Genomic DNA, 17,038 nt, shown 5'->3' on the forward strand with positions numbered 1-17,038 from the left:
GGAGGAGTCCAACAGGGCTTTCAGGGAGACAGGCATCACAGACGAGGAGCAGGCCATCAGCAGGTCAGCTGAAAAATATCGCCTGACTGACACAAGTTATAAACAGTTAGATAAACAGGTTTGGATACAAATCCAAACTTAAAACGCTTTTTTTCCCCCTGCTTTTCACTTATCTGTTATTTATTACAGTAGAGAGAACATCAGTCTGATGGTTAGAGGCAATTGATTTTCTTTTATCAACCTGTTTAGTAGTTTTGACAGAAGTGCAGTTTTGTTCCAACATTTTGTGAAAATACAGACTTTTCCAGACTGTGTTTGAGGTTTAACATCAACCTTTAAGGGAAGGATTTCAGAGGATTTTTAAAAAATTTTTTATTTTTATTTAGTTTATCTGACAGGGACAACATACATCAGCATTAATCACAAAGAAAATATGCCTAGTAGCAGATTATAGCTCTCAAAACTCATTTCCTTCTGTAGTCCCTGGATTAACAAGACACACAAACACATGAATTAAACACAAAACAATGGAAAACGATATAAAAGTTCAACTTTTCATACTAAATCAGTAAAAATGACCATGGTAAAAAGTGCATCAGTATACTGTAAGTATAATATTTCACTGTCAAACCCTTGTCATCTGTGAAGTGCACTACAACCCTACAAAGGGAAGCACACCAATTAGTGCAGACATATCTGTGCATTTAAAAGATGCTGTTTTCTTTCTGTACAGAATATTTTTACATTGTTGCATAATTTAAGTTCTGCAGGGGGTTTATTCCATTGTTTTTGTTTTAAATGAAAATGTTGAGTGTCCAAACGTTGTTTTTGGTATGGCACATTGTCCAGTGTTTTTGGAAGGCACGCCATTTATCCACAGTGTCAAATACTACATATTAACTTATTATGTGGTCAAATGGGAAAAAAATGAAAGAATTTATGAATGTTACAGTTTCTAATGCTGAGTTTTATGAGCTTCAGCTTGTCTTTGTTTCTTGTTGAAGATACATAATAATACACTTAACCATTTTATCTGTCAGTACTGGCATCATCTGGTAGAGAAAGATGTTGAGTGCGTCGAGTTGATCTTCTTGTCTTGTGGTTTTTAGGGTTTTGGAGGCCAGCATAGCAGAGAACAAGGCGAGTCTGAAACGCACTCACACAGAAGTATGGAGCGATTCGCCCAATCCACACGACAGGAAGAGGATAGACAACTGCCCCGTGGGTCTGAAAAACGTCGGCAACACCTGCTGGTTCAGTGCTGTCATACAGGTAGGTACAGTCTCATGATCCAAACCAAAATTAGGAGGAAAAGTACCTAAAATCTCAACTTTTTAATAAATCGTGTGTGAAATTGTTATCATAAGTTTGGGTTTTTTTTGCCTTTTAAAAGAATGTAATTGCACTGAAGACCTTTTTTTTTTTCTTTTAAAAAACAAATTAGTGCGTTAACATGCAAATGCAGTTGAAATCCCAGCATCATCTAGAAAATGTCTAGTTATGAAATCAGTCTTGAGTGGCAGCTTCAACATTTCTCTGGCAGGTTTATGGTGATTGTAGCAACAGAAATGGAAAGACATGAAAAAAAAGCGTGGTATTGGAACAATCTGGTGTTTAAGATCAAGGTGAGAACAAAGAAAAGTTTCCAGATGTGAAGGGCCGAAGAAAAACCAGCTGAGTTTCTGTTCAGTGCAAAAAACGACATGAAGAAAGAAAAAAACCAAACCGAAACCTACTGGACCTTCATTTCCTTTAATGTCCCATGCAGCCGTGTTGGCTGTTCTCTTTAGAAACCTGATATGACGACAAGCCTCCCCAACTTGTTCACAGATGCCTTTTTTCTTTTTTTGTACGGATGAAGATGGAAATGAATGAAGAAGTCCTCTTTTGTTGCACTTTGTAGGCCTTCTGACTCCTGACTATGTTTAAATTCTGTGGAAAACATAGTTTTGTGTTTCTAGTCTTATTGATGCGTCCCTGCACGTGTCTCTGTTACCATAACGACACAGGAAGCGACATGTCAGGCTGCTGCAGTAACTCCTCAGACCCACTGCTGATGGGAAAAATGCTTAAAATGCAGGAAAACTTTCCCGCAGCTTGGATGCTGGTGCACTTGTTGGTAGAATGTGACCTCAGCTGAAAAATGCCAGATGAACACTGGATACACCATCACATGCTGTTTGGCTGGTGTGTGTAATGTTACCCCCCCCAGAAAAGAGGGCGCCGCTTTAATCCGTCCCTTCTGCACACACAACAGTGTAAACAACGTTCTAGTTTCTAATGAAAACTGCCAATTTTAACATCTATTTTTTTATTCTTTATCTTAGATGGAACATCATAACCCTGAGTGCAAAAAGCTCCTTTTATTTCTCTCTCTGGTGCTTAAAAGTTTAAAGTTGTTGGACCAAATGTTGATTGAACAGAAGAAGCAAATCAGCACAGACTGACTGTAATTTACTGTTGAGTGAAATCCTGCAATCTGTGTCATTACTGTCTTATCTTGAACATGTAGTATATGAAGTAGGATCATAAAGGAATATAGGCAGGGAAATGTGGAATGAGCTTCTCTTACACATTAGACAAGATTCCTCATTGTCCATTTTTTAAAACTTATCTTAAGACCTTTTTTTTTTTTTTTTTTTATTCCTTGGCTTTTAACCCAGCGTGAGTCTGCTTCTGGTCAGTGTGCTATATTTCGGTTTTATTGGTTTTATTTACTATTTAATTATTTTGTTTTATTTTTCATTCCTTGTATGTATTGTTTTATTGTGTTATTTATTTATCTCGTAATTTTTGGCTGATGTACAGCACTTTGTCCCAACTTTGTTTGTTTTAAAGGCTGTATAAATTGAGTTGAGTTATTTTGAGGCTTTTTTAGTTTTCAATTGTCAGAAGATGTAACGCCATTCCAGAAAACATACATTTTTGATGAAGACATGAGTTTTAGCAGAAAAAAATACAATCTTTTAATAAAAATCTGGATGTAATCTAAAGTTCAAATGGGATGCAGCAATTTGTAAGTAATTTAAACTGCATTTATTTAAAAATAGAAATAAGCCGACCTATCAAATGTTGAAAGTCGTATATGTGAGTGTCCTTAAACCCTCTAGGTCCGTTTCCCAGAAGGTTGCAGATGTTTCCTCCTCGAACACACTGGCTTCAAATGAATTGGATCAATAGTATTACTGTTGTTCCTGGTAAAACTATTTAAAAGATCAGGAAATTGGAACTGCTCTTAAATTTCTGTGTTAGATGCACCACTTGGCAACACTGCATCAATACAGAGGATGGGACTGCCAACGTCTCCACGCTGTTCGAGGCGTTTGGTTCGGCGCTGATGAGGCCAACAGAAAGGCCTGCCATGAATCCCGTCGCAGGATTCTAATAGGATCAGATTGACAGCCCACCAAGCTGCTTTTCACAGAAAAAGCTGTGACTGAATGATTTCCCCTCTTTTTTTTTTCTTTTTTTTTTTTTTTTTTTTATATAAATAAAAACTATTCTCCATGAAAAAAGGAGAGAAAATCATTGAAAAGAATTTGACAGAGAAGTGTGTGTTTCATTTTACACACTGTGGCTCTGAGATTCAGCTCATTTTCTTATATTTTAAAAAGATGTTATAAATGATGATGCAATTAAAAATGTCTTTATTTATTTAATCTTTTTAAGGGCTTTGCAGGTAGGAAACACACATGTATACCTAAATGTGTGATTTATTTGAAGTATAAAAGCTTCTCACAGTTTCCACACTGTTTGAGACTATTAAGCTGTAATTCCTAAAATGTTTGTAGATGTTTTCTGACTTTAGCTTTGGGAAGCTTCTTATATGTGAATCAATTTTCACGTTGAACCGTTTCTTCTGTGTCTTCAGGGTTAAAGACGACAGCAGTGTTACTAATGTGTTTTTATCTGTCTTTAACCTCCAGTCTCTGTTCAACTTGCTGGAGTTCCAGAGGCTGGTGCTCAACTACTCGCCACCAGCCAGAGTCCACGACCTGCCTCGTAACCAGAAGGTGAGAAGGAGCAGATAAATAATGTTGTGCTTTATGTCTTTATAAAGCTTTTTACCACATTTTGCCTTGTTAACATCTTCAGCTCAAATCCTTGCAGCTCTTCATGTTTCTGCAAGCTGTGTTTAAGCTCCGAGTGTGTGACCTGAGAAAAGTATGTCACCGTTTAGAAGCTGTGTGCTTCTATCCTAAGGTCATTGGAGCTTATCGGTTCGCCTTGACGGTTCCTTTTTCTCTGAGGAAGGCGGAGCAGCGCAGATTGTTAGATGACCCTTTTAAGAATTAAAATCACAAACATAGTAGAAGTGATTTTGGCGATTTCCAGATTCAGACGCTCATATGGTTAGCCGCAGTCCGAAGTTCTTTGCATGCCTTTGTTTCCTGTTTTTCTCCAGAGAGCGCTCGTTGTCGGGTTAGCAGCCTGCTGCTAATCTGGTCTAAGCCTCTACTTGTGGATGTGTGGTTTTGGGCTGTCATCTCTTCATCCCAGAGCCCTCCATTTTAATCATGGTCCTTTTACTTAAGTGTGAGATTGTTGGAGCTTAGACACTAATCTTAACATCAGCAGTCCTCGAGTTCAGGAAAACAAGTGTGTTTTCGTTATTCTGCTTCAGGGAGGACAAAGGACAGTTTACAGAAGGTTAAATAAAAACTGCATTTAGTCGGGGCGGGACAATCAAATCGAAAAATCAAATATCGGGATTTATTGCTTAACAAATTTAAAATAGATTTTTTTTTTTTGTTAAAAGACTTTTTTTTTTAAATAAATAAAAATAATTCATTATAAATGCTTTTGTCATTTTATTGTTTTTATTGATCTTTTGAATGATGGTCTGGCTGCTGTGTTGTTTTTTTCTAGCTGAAATCAAGAAAAATGACGAGCAAAAAAAAGTTTTGTACATTTTTTTTAAATCTACAAAAATCAGCAATATGGAAGAATTGTGAGAATCGCAATTTAAATATATATTTTTTAAGGATTTTTACCATAAAGTGACGCAAAAGGTCTCAGAAAAACTATCAAATATGATATATACGGGTTCAAATTAGGGGTTGGAAAATCGACTCAAAAAAATTGAATATAATATATATATATTTTTTTTCATATTAATAAAAATAATCCATGATGAAATTTTTGTCATTTTTATTGTTATTATTGATCTTTTTACTTGTCTTCCTAGCAGCAGAATGATGGTCTGGCTACTATCTTGTTTTTTAATCCCAATTGAAATCAAGAAAAATGATGAGCAAAGAAAACGTTTTGTATATTTTATTTTTTTTGGTTTTTAATCAACAAAAATCAGCAATACGGAAGAATTGTGAGAATCTCAATTTAAATCAAATCGACACCCATAAAGTGGGAATCGAATTGGGACAAAAGCATATCTTCACAGCTCTAGTATTTCCTGATTTCTGTGTTGTTTTATTGAAGTCAGTCCTTTAGCTGAAGGTTTACCCTTTTACATGGTTTTATTCTTGTAATTTCTCCAGTGGCTGAGAAATAAACATTTTTACTGGACAGTTTGGAGAATGTTTTGTGCTGTAATCACAAAGCAGTAAGCAAACTAATAGCAGAGACTCTGCAAAATAAATATCCCACAGTTCTACTGGCTCATAAGATAAGATAGAATAGGAAAATTCTGTAGCTGGAAATGTTTATTACTAATGGCTATTTTTTTTTTAACACAATGCATCCCCTATACTCAGCCTGCTGAACTGATAGACGTGCATGGTGTTAATACATTTGCACAAAGACGTGCTCATCTCTTTGTTGTGCATAGTTTCCTGCAGATAGGTCGTCTAATCCCATTGTCAGCACTACAAGTATACTGCACTTCCTAATGGAGCATTTAATGGACTGCATTCATACAGCTCTGCTGCTCTCGTTGACCTTCTACAGCCTTTTACATTAGAAGCTACATTCAGACATATTTTGCTTTTGTAAAGTATGAGTGCATCATTAGCAGTGCTTTAGATTACGTTGGTGTGTTGCATCAACACACCTGAAATATAAAGGCTGAATATCTGTTGCTGGTGTGTTTTTTTTTTTTAAATGAATCATTGCAAACTCTGCAGTTTTACTTCAGTCTGAACTAAATGATCACCAATCATGTTTCTGTGGCCAGGAGCACAGGTACCTGCCCTTCATGCAGGAGCTGAGGAATCTCTTCTCGCTCATGGTGGGGTCCAAGAGGAAATATGTGGACCCATCACGTGCGGTTGAAATCCTCAAAGATGCCTTCAAATCCAGTGAGTCCCAGCAGGTAAGCATGCAGCTGCCGTCCCCTGTGCAACACAGCAACGTTTCCTGCAGGTCAGAGATGGCGCCGTGGTGATTGTGTCGGCGTTGCCTGTTGAAACATTTCACTACAGAGTCTCTCTGTTGTTTTATGTAAATAGTTCATGATAATATTACTGGTTAGATCCAAATTACAAGCATTATTTACATTAGTCCCGTTCTGTTTGTTGTTTGTTTTTATTTTTGTACATTTTTCTTTCTTTTCTTACTTTTTTACTTTGAGAGTTTCAGTTTCCGTTTGACCCAAAGTGATAAACTTGGTAGAGACTTTATCATTTCTTCCCGTTGTTACATGGATTTATTTTGTGCTGTTTACTCATATTTTAGCTATTTAATTCCCATTAACCCCCTGGTTGTGCATCTCCCAGTCACCCCACTGTCTCAGCTGTTGTTTCCCAGACTCAGCTTTATTGAATCAGACATTTAACCTCGCTAATCTATGCACTATTAATCTTCAACCGCACACCATCGCCTCTGAACTAAACTTTCCATCCTGCATTGTGACATAGACACACGCTAAGTGTACAAGCTATTCAATTTTTTATCTTACATAAGCATTGCACCAAGTGTGTGTGTGTGTGTCTGCAGAAGCTAACTGAGGTCGGCCTTCTGGCCCATGTACTCATCAGTCATGTCTCTTCTGTGTGTGTTAGTCAGGTTGGAAAAGCACTGGCCTCAATAACAGGCTGCCATTGATGTGTATGAGAGAAAGGCCTCAGGGCGTTCAGGTTCCCTTTGAAGTTCACCAGAATGTGAACATCTCCACCAGAACATGTTATCTTGTTTTTAAAGCTGGTGCAAAAACTACAAAAGACAGAAAAAACACTGATATAATCGACAAGGATGCTTTTTTTTTTTATTGTTGCTATAATTGTGATCTTTATTTTGTCTTATTCCGGCTTGTTCAACAGCAGGATGTGAGTGAGTTCACACACAAGCTGCTGGACTGGCTGGAAGACGCCTTCCAGATGAAGGCTGAAGAGGACAGGTAACGTTGCACGTGGATAAATTAGTATCAAACTAAGATTGTTTCCAAGAAAATTAAAGCACTGTGTTTGTTTCACGTTTCCTCAGGGAGGGAGAGAAGCCAAAGAACCCCATGGTGGAACTTTTCTACGGCCGCTTCCTTGCCGTGGGTGTTTTGGAAGGTAAGATGGCGTGTTTACATGAAACCAATAAAGAGAAAAGGAGATGACTTGCAAGATAAACTCTGAGAAACTTGCTGCCGGCATCCACCAAGCACAGGAGTCCTTGCCCCTGGTAATAAAAGGTGACCTTGTCTTAATGAGATGTGGTCCATGTAAAACAGCAGAGCGGTTACATTGATCGTAGAAGACCTTGACAGCTGATTGACATTGCGTTTATTATGCATGACAATACTGGCCCACAGCCACCTAACGCTGGGCCAGAGCGGTCTGCAGCTCATAAAATGTCCTTAATGCCTCATCTGTATGTCCGCTAGCAACTGCTCCCCCTTTTTCTTTTTCCTTTTTTTGGACGGTGGTGCTGTTCTTATCAGTCATAGGTGCAGAGACCAGTCCTGCTTTCTCAGTAGTTATGATGAGCGAATGAACGGATGCGTTAAATTCGACTCAGTTGATGAAATGTTCCCTTTAGTTCTCTGTATTTCCAAGCCTTTATAAAAGTTGTACATGACTTTTGCTGATGCTTGTCTGTTTGTGTCTCTGCTGCATGCACAGGTAAAAAGTTTGAAAACACAGAGATGTTCGGACAGTATCCCCTGCAGGTGAACGGTTTCAAGGACCTCCACGAATGTCTTGAAGCAGCCATGATCGAGGGAGAGATCGAGTCCCTGCACTCAGCAGAGAACTCTGCCCGATCTGGTCAGGAGGTCAGTGCCAAAGCAGGATGGTGATAACATTTCCCTCTTTATGTCTTAGCAAAATGATATGAGGAGGAATGAATCTGTTTTTTATCCTGTAATACGAGATGGGACGCCGGTTTTTCTCTTCATCAAATCAAATCAAAGATTCTTTATTCATCCCCGAGGGGAAATTCAAAGTTCAAGCCAGCTCGTCCAAGGTTTGACATACAGACATGTAACATTAATGACAAAAGAAGAACACCAGAACCAAGATTAAGCTCAGGCCACGCAGCCAGTTTTACCGGCGCCGCCTTATAACCAGTAAGAACAGAGATACTGTCCCGGTGGCAGTGGGGATGTGGTGTGGACCCAAAAGCAGAGACGAGCAACCAGGGATGCAGGTTTAGGAGGGATTTATTCCAACCAAAGGAACTCAGGGGACTAATAAACACAATGATTGCAGGGGAACTACTGAACGCAAACAAAGGCAAAACAGGAACAACCTACAAAATAAAACAGGAACAAGAACACAGCAAAACATAACCTCATGACAGATACATTAGGATCATAGGGGGTTGAGGGAGAAAAAAGGTCATGTAACTCTGGGCCACGCCACAGATGACGCAGTCCGAAGATACAGAGAAATGTACTGTCAGTAATCTCTCTACATTTCACCGCTCCATCAGAACAACTTTGGGTGTTCGGCGTCCATCTTTCTATGAGACATTTCTCTTTTCCAGCCAACGATATGTCTGAGTAACACTGACAACTGAACTAAAAATGGCCTCAGATACACTTTAAGAACACAGTTTCTCTTCTGTTCATTCTTTGATTTGTAATATGGTTTATGCTTAAAGGCATTAAAATATTCATTCATTCATTCATTCATTATCCGTATTGCTTCGTCTGATGAAGGGGCGCGGGGAAGCTGGAGCCTATCCCAGCAGTCTTTGGGCGAAACGCAGAGTACATCCTGGACAGCTCGCCAGTCCATCACAGGGCCACATCAAAATATTAGTTGAATTAAATTATGTTTTAGTGCTATATGAATGAATTATAATTATATTGTGACTCCAGTTAGAATGAGTTTATTGGGTGGATCTTCTCCAGAGGCGTGACCCCGTTGCCCTGATTTGACATCTGAGCTATTTCGAACCTGACCTCCGCTTAGCTGTAGCCTTTTCTACACTGTCCCACAGCAGCTGGGAGCGGCTAATTGCCAGGCCGGCACACAGATGGGTATGGCTCCCAGCCCTCTGGAAAACCAGCAGCCAGCATCACAAGACATGAAGGGAGAACGCTGTTAGACACAGATCTGTGCACTACTTATCATGTGGGACGTTTCTCTCAGCACAGGGATCAGTAGAGACGAAACACAGACAAACGGGTCACTTTATTACGGATTTTGATACATAAGAAAGTTGTGGGACCTCATCAAACAGCATTTCTCCATCATGACCTGAGAATGAAACATCAAACATGTTTGTGGTGAAAAAGCCAGCTAAATGTTTCCATTGGTCATAATTCATTGTTTGCAGCCGTTGTTGCTCATGAATGCTTTGCAAGCTTTGAATGCAATGAGAGAAGAAAAGCAGAAAAGGAAGGTTTTGGATGCAAGTCGCAACAAAGTTTGTTTGGTGAAAATCAGACTCTGATGTTTCAGATACAACTTAATGGTCTGAACCAAAATCTGGTACTTTGACAGCAGCTTTACAAGGAAACACAAACACTTCCTTCTTTTTTTTTTTTTTTTTTAAATAGGCATCACAAAGTTGGCTCTGAAATCTCCAAAGGAAAGAAAAAGAAAAACTGTTTTGACATTGTTACTTCCAGATTTATTGCCTGTCTTGATGGCAGAGTATCATGAGTACAATGGTAAGTCATTCGGTTCACCTGATCTCCTTCCAAAATATCTTCAGAGGAGAAATCAGCTTTTTGTGTTTAGTTTTAATCATTTTCACTGCATGAAATAGAAAGAATGCTACACTCTCTGAAAGGCTTAAGAGTGATGGATGTGTTTCCTCTTTTTTTTAATGATTCATATTTTATTTACACTTTACAACCCCGTCAGTGTTTCCCCCAGAGGAGGAGGAGGAGTGTAGAAGACAAATATCAGATTGGATAAAACCATTTAACTCTCGCCACCCCGCTGGGGCGCGGCCACAGTGTCAACACTGAGCGAAAGATCTCAGGAACCACACAACAAAGCTTCATGGGAGAAAATGCGATCACAAGCACAGTCTTTGGCTGATCTATGGTGATCTAGAGACAATTCTAGCCCTTTTAGAAGGTTTCCAATCCAGCCATTAAGTGTTTCATTTTTTTCCAGGAACTTTGCACGTGAATTCCATCATGATACGTTCACGTGAAGCGAATAATATTATGATTCGTTACATTTTAAAATGAAAAGGTGTAAATTATGTTAGCGGACCTTCATGTCAAAGCTTGATGTAAACAGTAATGATTTCTTCTTCTTTTGTTTTTATGATGGTGACTTCCAATCCAAGCAGCCAAAGATCAGCCTGAGGTGAAATGGTTTATCTTCCAGTGTTGAAAACAAATTAAAGTAAAACAAAAGTAATACAACAAAACAGGCAGGTCAAACAGGTCAAACACCTTTCATGAGGTGGACCCTCATGAAAGTGTGAGCTGTGTGATGTAGCCCTCTTTCTTGTTCCAGAAAACTAGTGGAGTAAAAATGTAAATATTTTTGGTTGTGTTTATGTTAGAATGCTGGGATGTTTTTTCATTCTGTGAATTTTCAATTTCTTTTCATTTTTTGCTTTTGTTTTGATGCTTGTATAACTATTATTCCATTCATGTGGTATCATTTTAGAATATATGTTATGATTGCCCAGGTTGTCCTAAAAAAAACCCAAAAAACATGTTTATTGGTTGAGTGCATGAAAGGGTTGAGATCATACAGTCGTCCTCGTGTATTCATCCCCTTTCATTTAAGAAAAGGCTGAATTTACAACAGTTACTCAAATAACTGGAGACTTAAAAAAGGAACAATAACTTTTGCTAAATTTGCTAAATTATAATTTATTGATATAAGACACTGTTTTCATTTTTTTTTATTTAATAGAGTTGAAGAACAAAACAAAAACAAACAAATTGGTGCTGGACCAACTAGAGCAATTTTCTGATGAACAGTAGAAGAAAATACCTGTCAACAGGTGCAGAAGTCTGAGAGGAACAGAAAACACCTGACTGGAGTGGAAACATCACAGGATTGTTCAACAAAATAAGAGTTTGAGTGATGTAACAAATTATTTTACCATATTTGTTTGCTTTTTAAAAAGATTTCTATTGAACCAGATTTAGAAAATATTTAATAATTTCCATGAAGTTTTCTTTTATTATTATTTTGGTCAATTTCAGCTTATTTCACAGGCAGCTGTTTTTCTTTAATGGGAGGGTGTGAATACATATGAGGACAACTGTACATAACTTTACTAGACAGGTCAGGCGAACAGAAAACAATAAATGGCTTGATTTTTTTTAGATGACTAAAATCTAATCGAAAAATTGGATATAAGATTTTTTTTTTTTTTAATGGGGTTTTCTTTTTCATATTCATAAAACTAATCCATTATGAAATTTTTGTCATTTTTATTGTTATTATTGATCTTTTTACTTGTCCTCCTAGCAGCAGAATGATGGTCTGGCTACTATCTTGTTTTTTTTTTTGTTTTTTTTGTTTTTTTATCCCAATTGAAATCAAGAAAAATGACGAGCAAAAACAAGTTTTGTACATTTTATTTTTGTTTTTAGTCTGCAAAAATCAGCAATATCAAGGAATCGTGAGAATCTCAAATTAAATTGAGTCGACACCGAAAGAATCAGAATCGAATCGAATCTGGACAAAAGCACACCGTCTCAGCCCTAGTTCACATCATCTTTTCATGAACTCAACAACAGACTGCTTACCCAGACATGTGCTGATGACTAAAGAACTGCATCTACACTCAGTTTGGAGTTGCGTCGCATTTCTAAGCCTCTGTGCTGTGATGAAGACACTGGACAGATGAAGACCGTTTCACTCTGAAGCCGCTTTAAATATTCTGAAATATTCTGACAGCTCTTAGATAACATGTTGACGTCAACAAAATCATTCAACACTGGATCAACTTTAAGATATAATATATCCCAAAATTTGCTACAGTGACAGCCAAGTCCACTTGTTTCACGTTGCATCTCCCCCTGATGTTCCCCTCATGGAGTTCTCGGCCTCCCACCGAAGCAGGAGAAACGCGCCGTCTGCTCCTCACTGGAGCGCGAGTATTTTTACAAAATCCCCACTTACTGCAGTAAAGTGAAATGTCTCCATGGCATTTTTGCCCAAATATTATGCAGCCATAAAATTAATACAATATTTCTCACTGTACTACGTTCCTGTAAAACTAAACCAGTACATCCCAACATCCCACCAAAGACCTTTGTTGTATTCTCCTCTCTGCTTTCTGACCAGTAATTTCAACTGAAAGCAAAAAAGTAAATCAGGTTCATTCATCTGAAGTTAAATGTTTTTATTTATTTATTAGTTTTACAAGGGATTCCTCTGAATCTGTAAAGAATGACTAAGATTGACCTTTAAATGAGAGTATGACTTAAAACGTGTGCAAGTGATCCAATAAAAAAATCCTTTTAATGTCGGATTTTCTTTCAGCACTGGTTCACAGAACTCCCTCCCGTGTTGACCTTCGAACTGTCGAGATTTGAGTTCAATCAGGCCCTGGGTCGACCCGAGAAGATCCACAACAAGCTGGAGTTCCCCTCGATGCTCTACATGGACAGGTGATGGAAATATTAGCCGGGCTTATCATGGAAAAGATTGGCAGTGCGTTTAAACCTAAACCTTTTGCTGTGGTGCGTCTTCCTCAGGTACATGGACAGAAACAGGGAAATAACTAGGATCAAACGAGAGGAGATCAGAAGGCTGAAAGAGCATCTAACGCTGCTTCAGCAGCGACTGGAGAGGTGAACATGAGTCACAGATCTCTGTTGATTTCAGCCAAAGTCAGTCGAACTCTTGCAGTGGTTACGGGACACCTCTTCTGTTTTTCCTCAGATATCTGAGTTATGGCTCAGGCCCCAAGAGGTTTCCTCTGGCAGATGTCCTCCAGTATGCCATGGAGTTTGCCTCCAGTAAGCCTGTGTGCACCTCTCCAGTGGACGATATTGACACTTCAGCACCCCCTGGTGGCACGACAGGACAGCAGTTAACAGCACCAAGGCAAGTTGAACTCGATAAGACGCGTGGTGCTTTGCTGACATCCTGAGCTAAAACAGATTAAAAGCTCCTGTTCAGCTGCTTCAATCTAAAACTTTTCCAGGAGCTTCTTGTCTTATTGGCTGCTTACTTCATACGCAATATATTTAGCGTCCTCACATCTTCATGCTATCTTTCTCTTCACTTTATTCGTCACCCTGCAGCACAGCTGAGCAGGACTCCGTACCCCCTTCAGAGTGCTCAGGCCCTGCTTCAGGTCCCGCTGCAGCCCCCACCACCGCTCAGCAGCAGAGAGTACCCATTCATAAGCCTTTCACTCAATCCCGGCTACCTCCCGACCTCCCTATGCACCCTGCCCCACGCCACATCACTGAAGAAGAGCTAAGGGTCCTGGAGGGCTGCTTGCATCGCTGGAGGAGTGAGGTGGAAAACGACACTCGTGGTGGGTTTATATGCTCAGTATGACATGGAAAACTTTCTATGTAACGATCTGATTCTGCATCCTGATGCGTTTGATTCTCTTCCCACCAGATCTGCAGGGTAGTATAACCAGAATTCACAGAACCATTGAGTTAATGTATTCAGACAAATCTATGATGCAGGTGAGCAAAACATAGTTTTCAGGCCTTTACGGGAATTCCAGCGTCGGTGGCTGAGCTCTTGTAAATATCTCTGTGTTGTATTCAGGTTCCATATCGGCTTCACGCAGTGCTGGTCCATGAAGGCCAAGCCAATGCTGGCCACTACTGGGCTTACATCTACGACCCTCATCAGCGCTGCTGGATGAAGTACAATGATATCTCTGTTACTAAGTCATCTTGGGAGGAGCTGGTCAGAGACTCTTTTGGAGGCTACCGCAACGCCAGCGCCTACTGTCTCATGTACATTAATGACAAGAAGCCATTTCTCATAGAAGGTAAAAAAAAAAACCAAAAGAGCCGCCAGTCTGGGTGGTTTTCCATCTGAACTTTTGTTGCCTTTTCTTCTTTCTCAGTCGAATCATAAAGGAATTGGGATTAGCCACGTTTAGCCACTTAGCTTTCCAAAGTTTACTTGTAGTTTGTATTTTAAGACTCCTGACATTATTTAAGGTGGGAACGATGAAACAGTGTTGAGTCCTGGTTAGCTGTACGTACCAGATGCTGCTGCAGATTATCTGTCAGCTCATTTCCTGATCCAACCACACGTTTTCCAATGCGTCGGACCCTTTTGATCGACAGCGTTGAGCACAAACAAGCATGAAGATCCTCGTCTCAAAATCTTTTCTTATGAGAAGTTATTGCAGATTTTTTTTTTTTTTAGTTATAAAAATGATACAATTCTCTTTTTTTTTTTTAAATTATTTCTTATTTCTTGTCTTATTTTAATGTAATTAATTTTATTTTTCTCTGAACAACATCACAGAATTTGATCACTTATAGGTATTCCTATGGATTTATGCATTTTGTTTGTTTTTAGTTGTTGTTTATTCATTGCGTTTAGCTCCTTTGTGTGTTGTGGGGACTCTGCAGCAGTTAGTAAATAATTATTTCCTTACTGTTTCCTTGCTACCTCACGGAAAAATGTCCAAGAAAAACAGCTTTTTTTTTTTTTTTTTAATTCCCAAACTTCTTCTGGTCCATTGAAACAAAAATGTATACCGCTGTAAAATAAACCAATAAATAAATAAAAACGTTTTACAAGTTAGTTGTGAATACTCTCAAAGCTCCGTACTTTTATTTTATTGAGCTGCAACTACAAGATTTGGTGAAGAGCTAAAAGAAAAGAAATTTCTTGGACTCGGCTGTACTAGTAAAATTAGGCTGTGAATAAAACTAAAACCTGATCTGTAAGAAAACCAGATTAATGAACACGTGTAGTGAACGTTCGTGTTTTCCCAGCTCAACACATAATGTTTATTTTCCCACTGTGCTGCAGAGGAGTTTGATAAAGAAACGGGCCAGATACTCAGCGGCTTGGACAAACTGCCTCCCGACCTGAAGCAGTACGTGAAGGAGGACAACGAGTTGTTTGACAAGGAGATCGAGGAGTGGGACATCCTGCAGGCCCGCAAGGCCCAGCAGGAGAAGCTGGCCCTGGCAGCAGCCGCCCCCGCCACAGCAGCATCCAGCACTTCCACTTCTTCTTCTTCACCGCAGCCTATGAGCATCGAGTCCAGCCCTCCAGACAACACAGGTCAGGCTTATGGCACTTTGAATTTAGTCACAAGCTTGATTGGGAATCAATACACAGCAGGTAGTTAAATACAGAAAATCACTTGTTTCCTTTAGAGGATGATCCTTCCCTTTCAGCTCCCTGACATGTGGCCGTTTGTAACGTTTCCACTCAGTCAGAGGAAACCGTGTTGGGAACTTTATGATCGTCATTAAACCATATTGAAAAATATTAGGGCTGTGACGAAATGCTTTTGTCCCGATCCGATTCCAGTTTTTTTGGATGCTGATTCGATTTAAATTGCGATTCTCACAATTCTTCGATATTGATGATTTTTTTAGATTAAAAACAAAAAAAAAGTATAAAACTTTTTTCTTTCTTTTTTGCTCGTCATTTTTATTGATTTCAATCAGGAAAAAACAACATAGTATCCAGACCATCATTCTGCTGCAGTAATACCCAATAAGACAAGTAAAAAGATCAATAAAAACAATGAAAATGACAAAAAAAAAAAAAAATTAATGGATTGTATTTATTTATTTGAAAAGAAACTTTTTTTTTTTTTTTTTTTTTTTTTTAAAAACAAAAAATTTATTTTAAAATTGTGAAGCAAAAACAATCCAGTTTTTGATTTTTCGATTCCCTTTTCTCACCCCTAAAAAATATTATTATTCAATTTGTTATTAAAATGGAAAAACTCCTGAAATTCTATCTGTGTGTGACGCTGGTGTTTTCCTCCTGCAGCGCCGCAGCATGACCCAGAGTACATGGAACAGCCGTCACCCACCAATGACTCCAAACACCTGCAGGAGGACACAGAGAGGGCCATCTCCAGAGCTGCTGCTGCTGCTGCTGCTGCTGAGCAGGAGGAGAAGAACCCTGAAGCCTTGTTAAACGCTGTATGTAAACCACATTACCGCTCAGCCATCACGTGCCGCCGACATCAGTTCATCCTTTTATAAACATCATGTATTCATCAAGCTGTAACAATCATGGACAGACGGAATGTAAATGTTGCTAAATAAGTGAAAAACAACTGAGCTAAAGGGGAAGATTTGTGCTTTTAACCAGCCAGGTTCCTCCTTATGGTTTCTCCATGTTGTTGTAAAGGTTGGTACGTTCTCCGCGCCTCGCGCCAGCCTGGTTTGGAAGTCCTTGCGGCTTGTCCTCGACACATCCGCCTTGCAGAGCTTTTTTTTTTAGTCCTGCGATGTCTGAGAACAGTTGTATTGGTGGTAAATCTGGCCGTAGTTGATGCAGAAAACATGAAGGAGAAAGTTGTCGTTTCCCACCGATGCAAAAGATTCAACAGGGCTGAACGGATTGTTGAGATGAAGAGCTGGTGGAGGCGATGAGAAAGTACCAACAACTGACCCCTGCCTCCATCGCCAGGCTGAACCAGGATCCCTGTGAAATAACTGGATGATTTTTTTTCTTCTCATCACCTGAAGAACACAAAGTTCTCTGTTCTTGTAGAGTATGACTTCACAGCGCCGTGGGGTCCAGTTTGGTTTGCT

General features: G+C 39.2%; 1 protein-coding gene across 3 annotated transcripts in view; it reads left to right on the forward strand.

The window, feature by feature from the left end:
* usp25 (ubiquitin specific peptidase 25) overlaps positions 1-17,038 on the forward strand; it is a 39,956-nt gene that overhangs the window by 10,881 nt on the left and 12,037 nt on the right. For all 3 annotated transcript variants that reach the window (XM_079247719.1, XM_079247720.1, XM_079247721.1), the window contains 15 exons: positions 1-63; positions 1,110-1,272; positions 3,927-4,013; positions 6,134-6,271; positions 7,218-7,294; positions 7,381-7,454; positions 8,007-8,158; positions 12,804-12,931; positions 13,019-13,114; positions 13,206-13,370; positions 13,571-13,809; positions 13,899-13,969; positions 14,055-14,283; positions 15,285-15,542; positions 16,266-16,420. The exon at positions 1-63 is cut by the window's left edge. In XM_079247719.1, the coding sequence (XP_079103845.1) occupies positions 1-63; positions 1,110-1,272; positions 3,927-4,013; positions 6,134-6,271; positions 7,218-7,294; positions 7,381-7,454; positions 8,007-8,158; positions 12,804-12,931; positions 13,019-13,114; positions 13,206-13,370; positions 13,571-13,809; positions 13,899-13,969; positions 14,055-14,283; positions 15,285-15,542; positions 16,266-16,420 (2,095 nt within the window). The remainder of the gene's footprint in view (positions 64-1,109; positions 1,273-3,926; positions 4,014-6,133; positions 6,272-7,217; positions 7,295-7,380; positions 7,455-8,006; positions 8,159-12,803; positions 12,932-13,018; positions 13,115-13,205; positions 13,371-13,570; positions 13,810-13,898; positions 13,970-14,054; positions 14,284-15,284; positions 15,543-16,265; positions 16,421-17,038) is intronic.

The sequence above is a fragment of the Telmatherina bonti genome (assembly GCF_933228915.1).
Source record: "Telmatherina bonti genome assembly, chromosome: 10".
NCBI lineage: Eukaryota > Metazoa > Chordata > Actinopteri > Atheriniformes > Telmatherinidae > Telmatherina > Telmatherina bonti.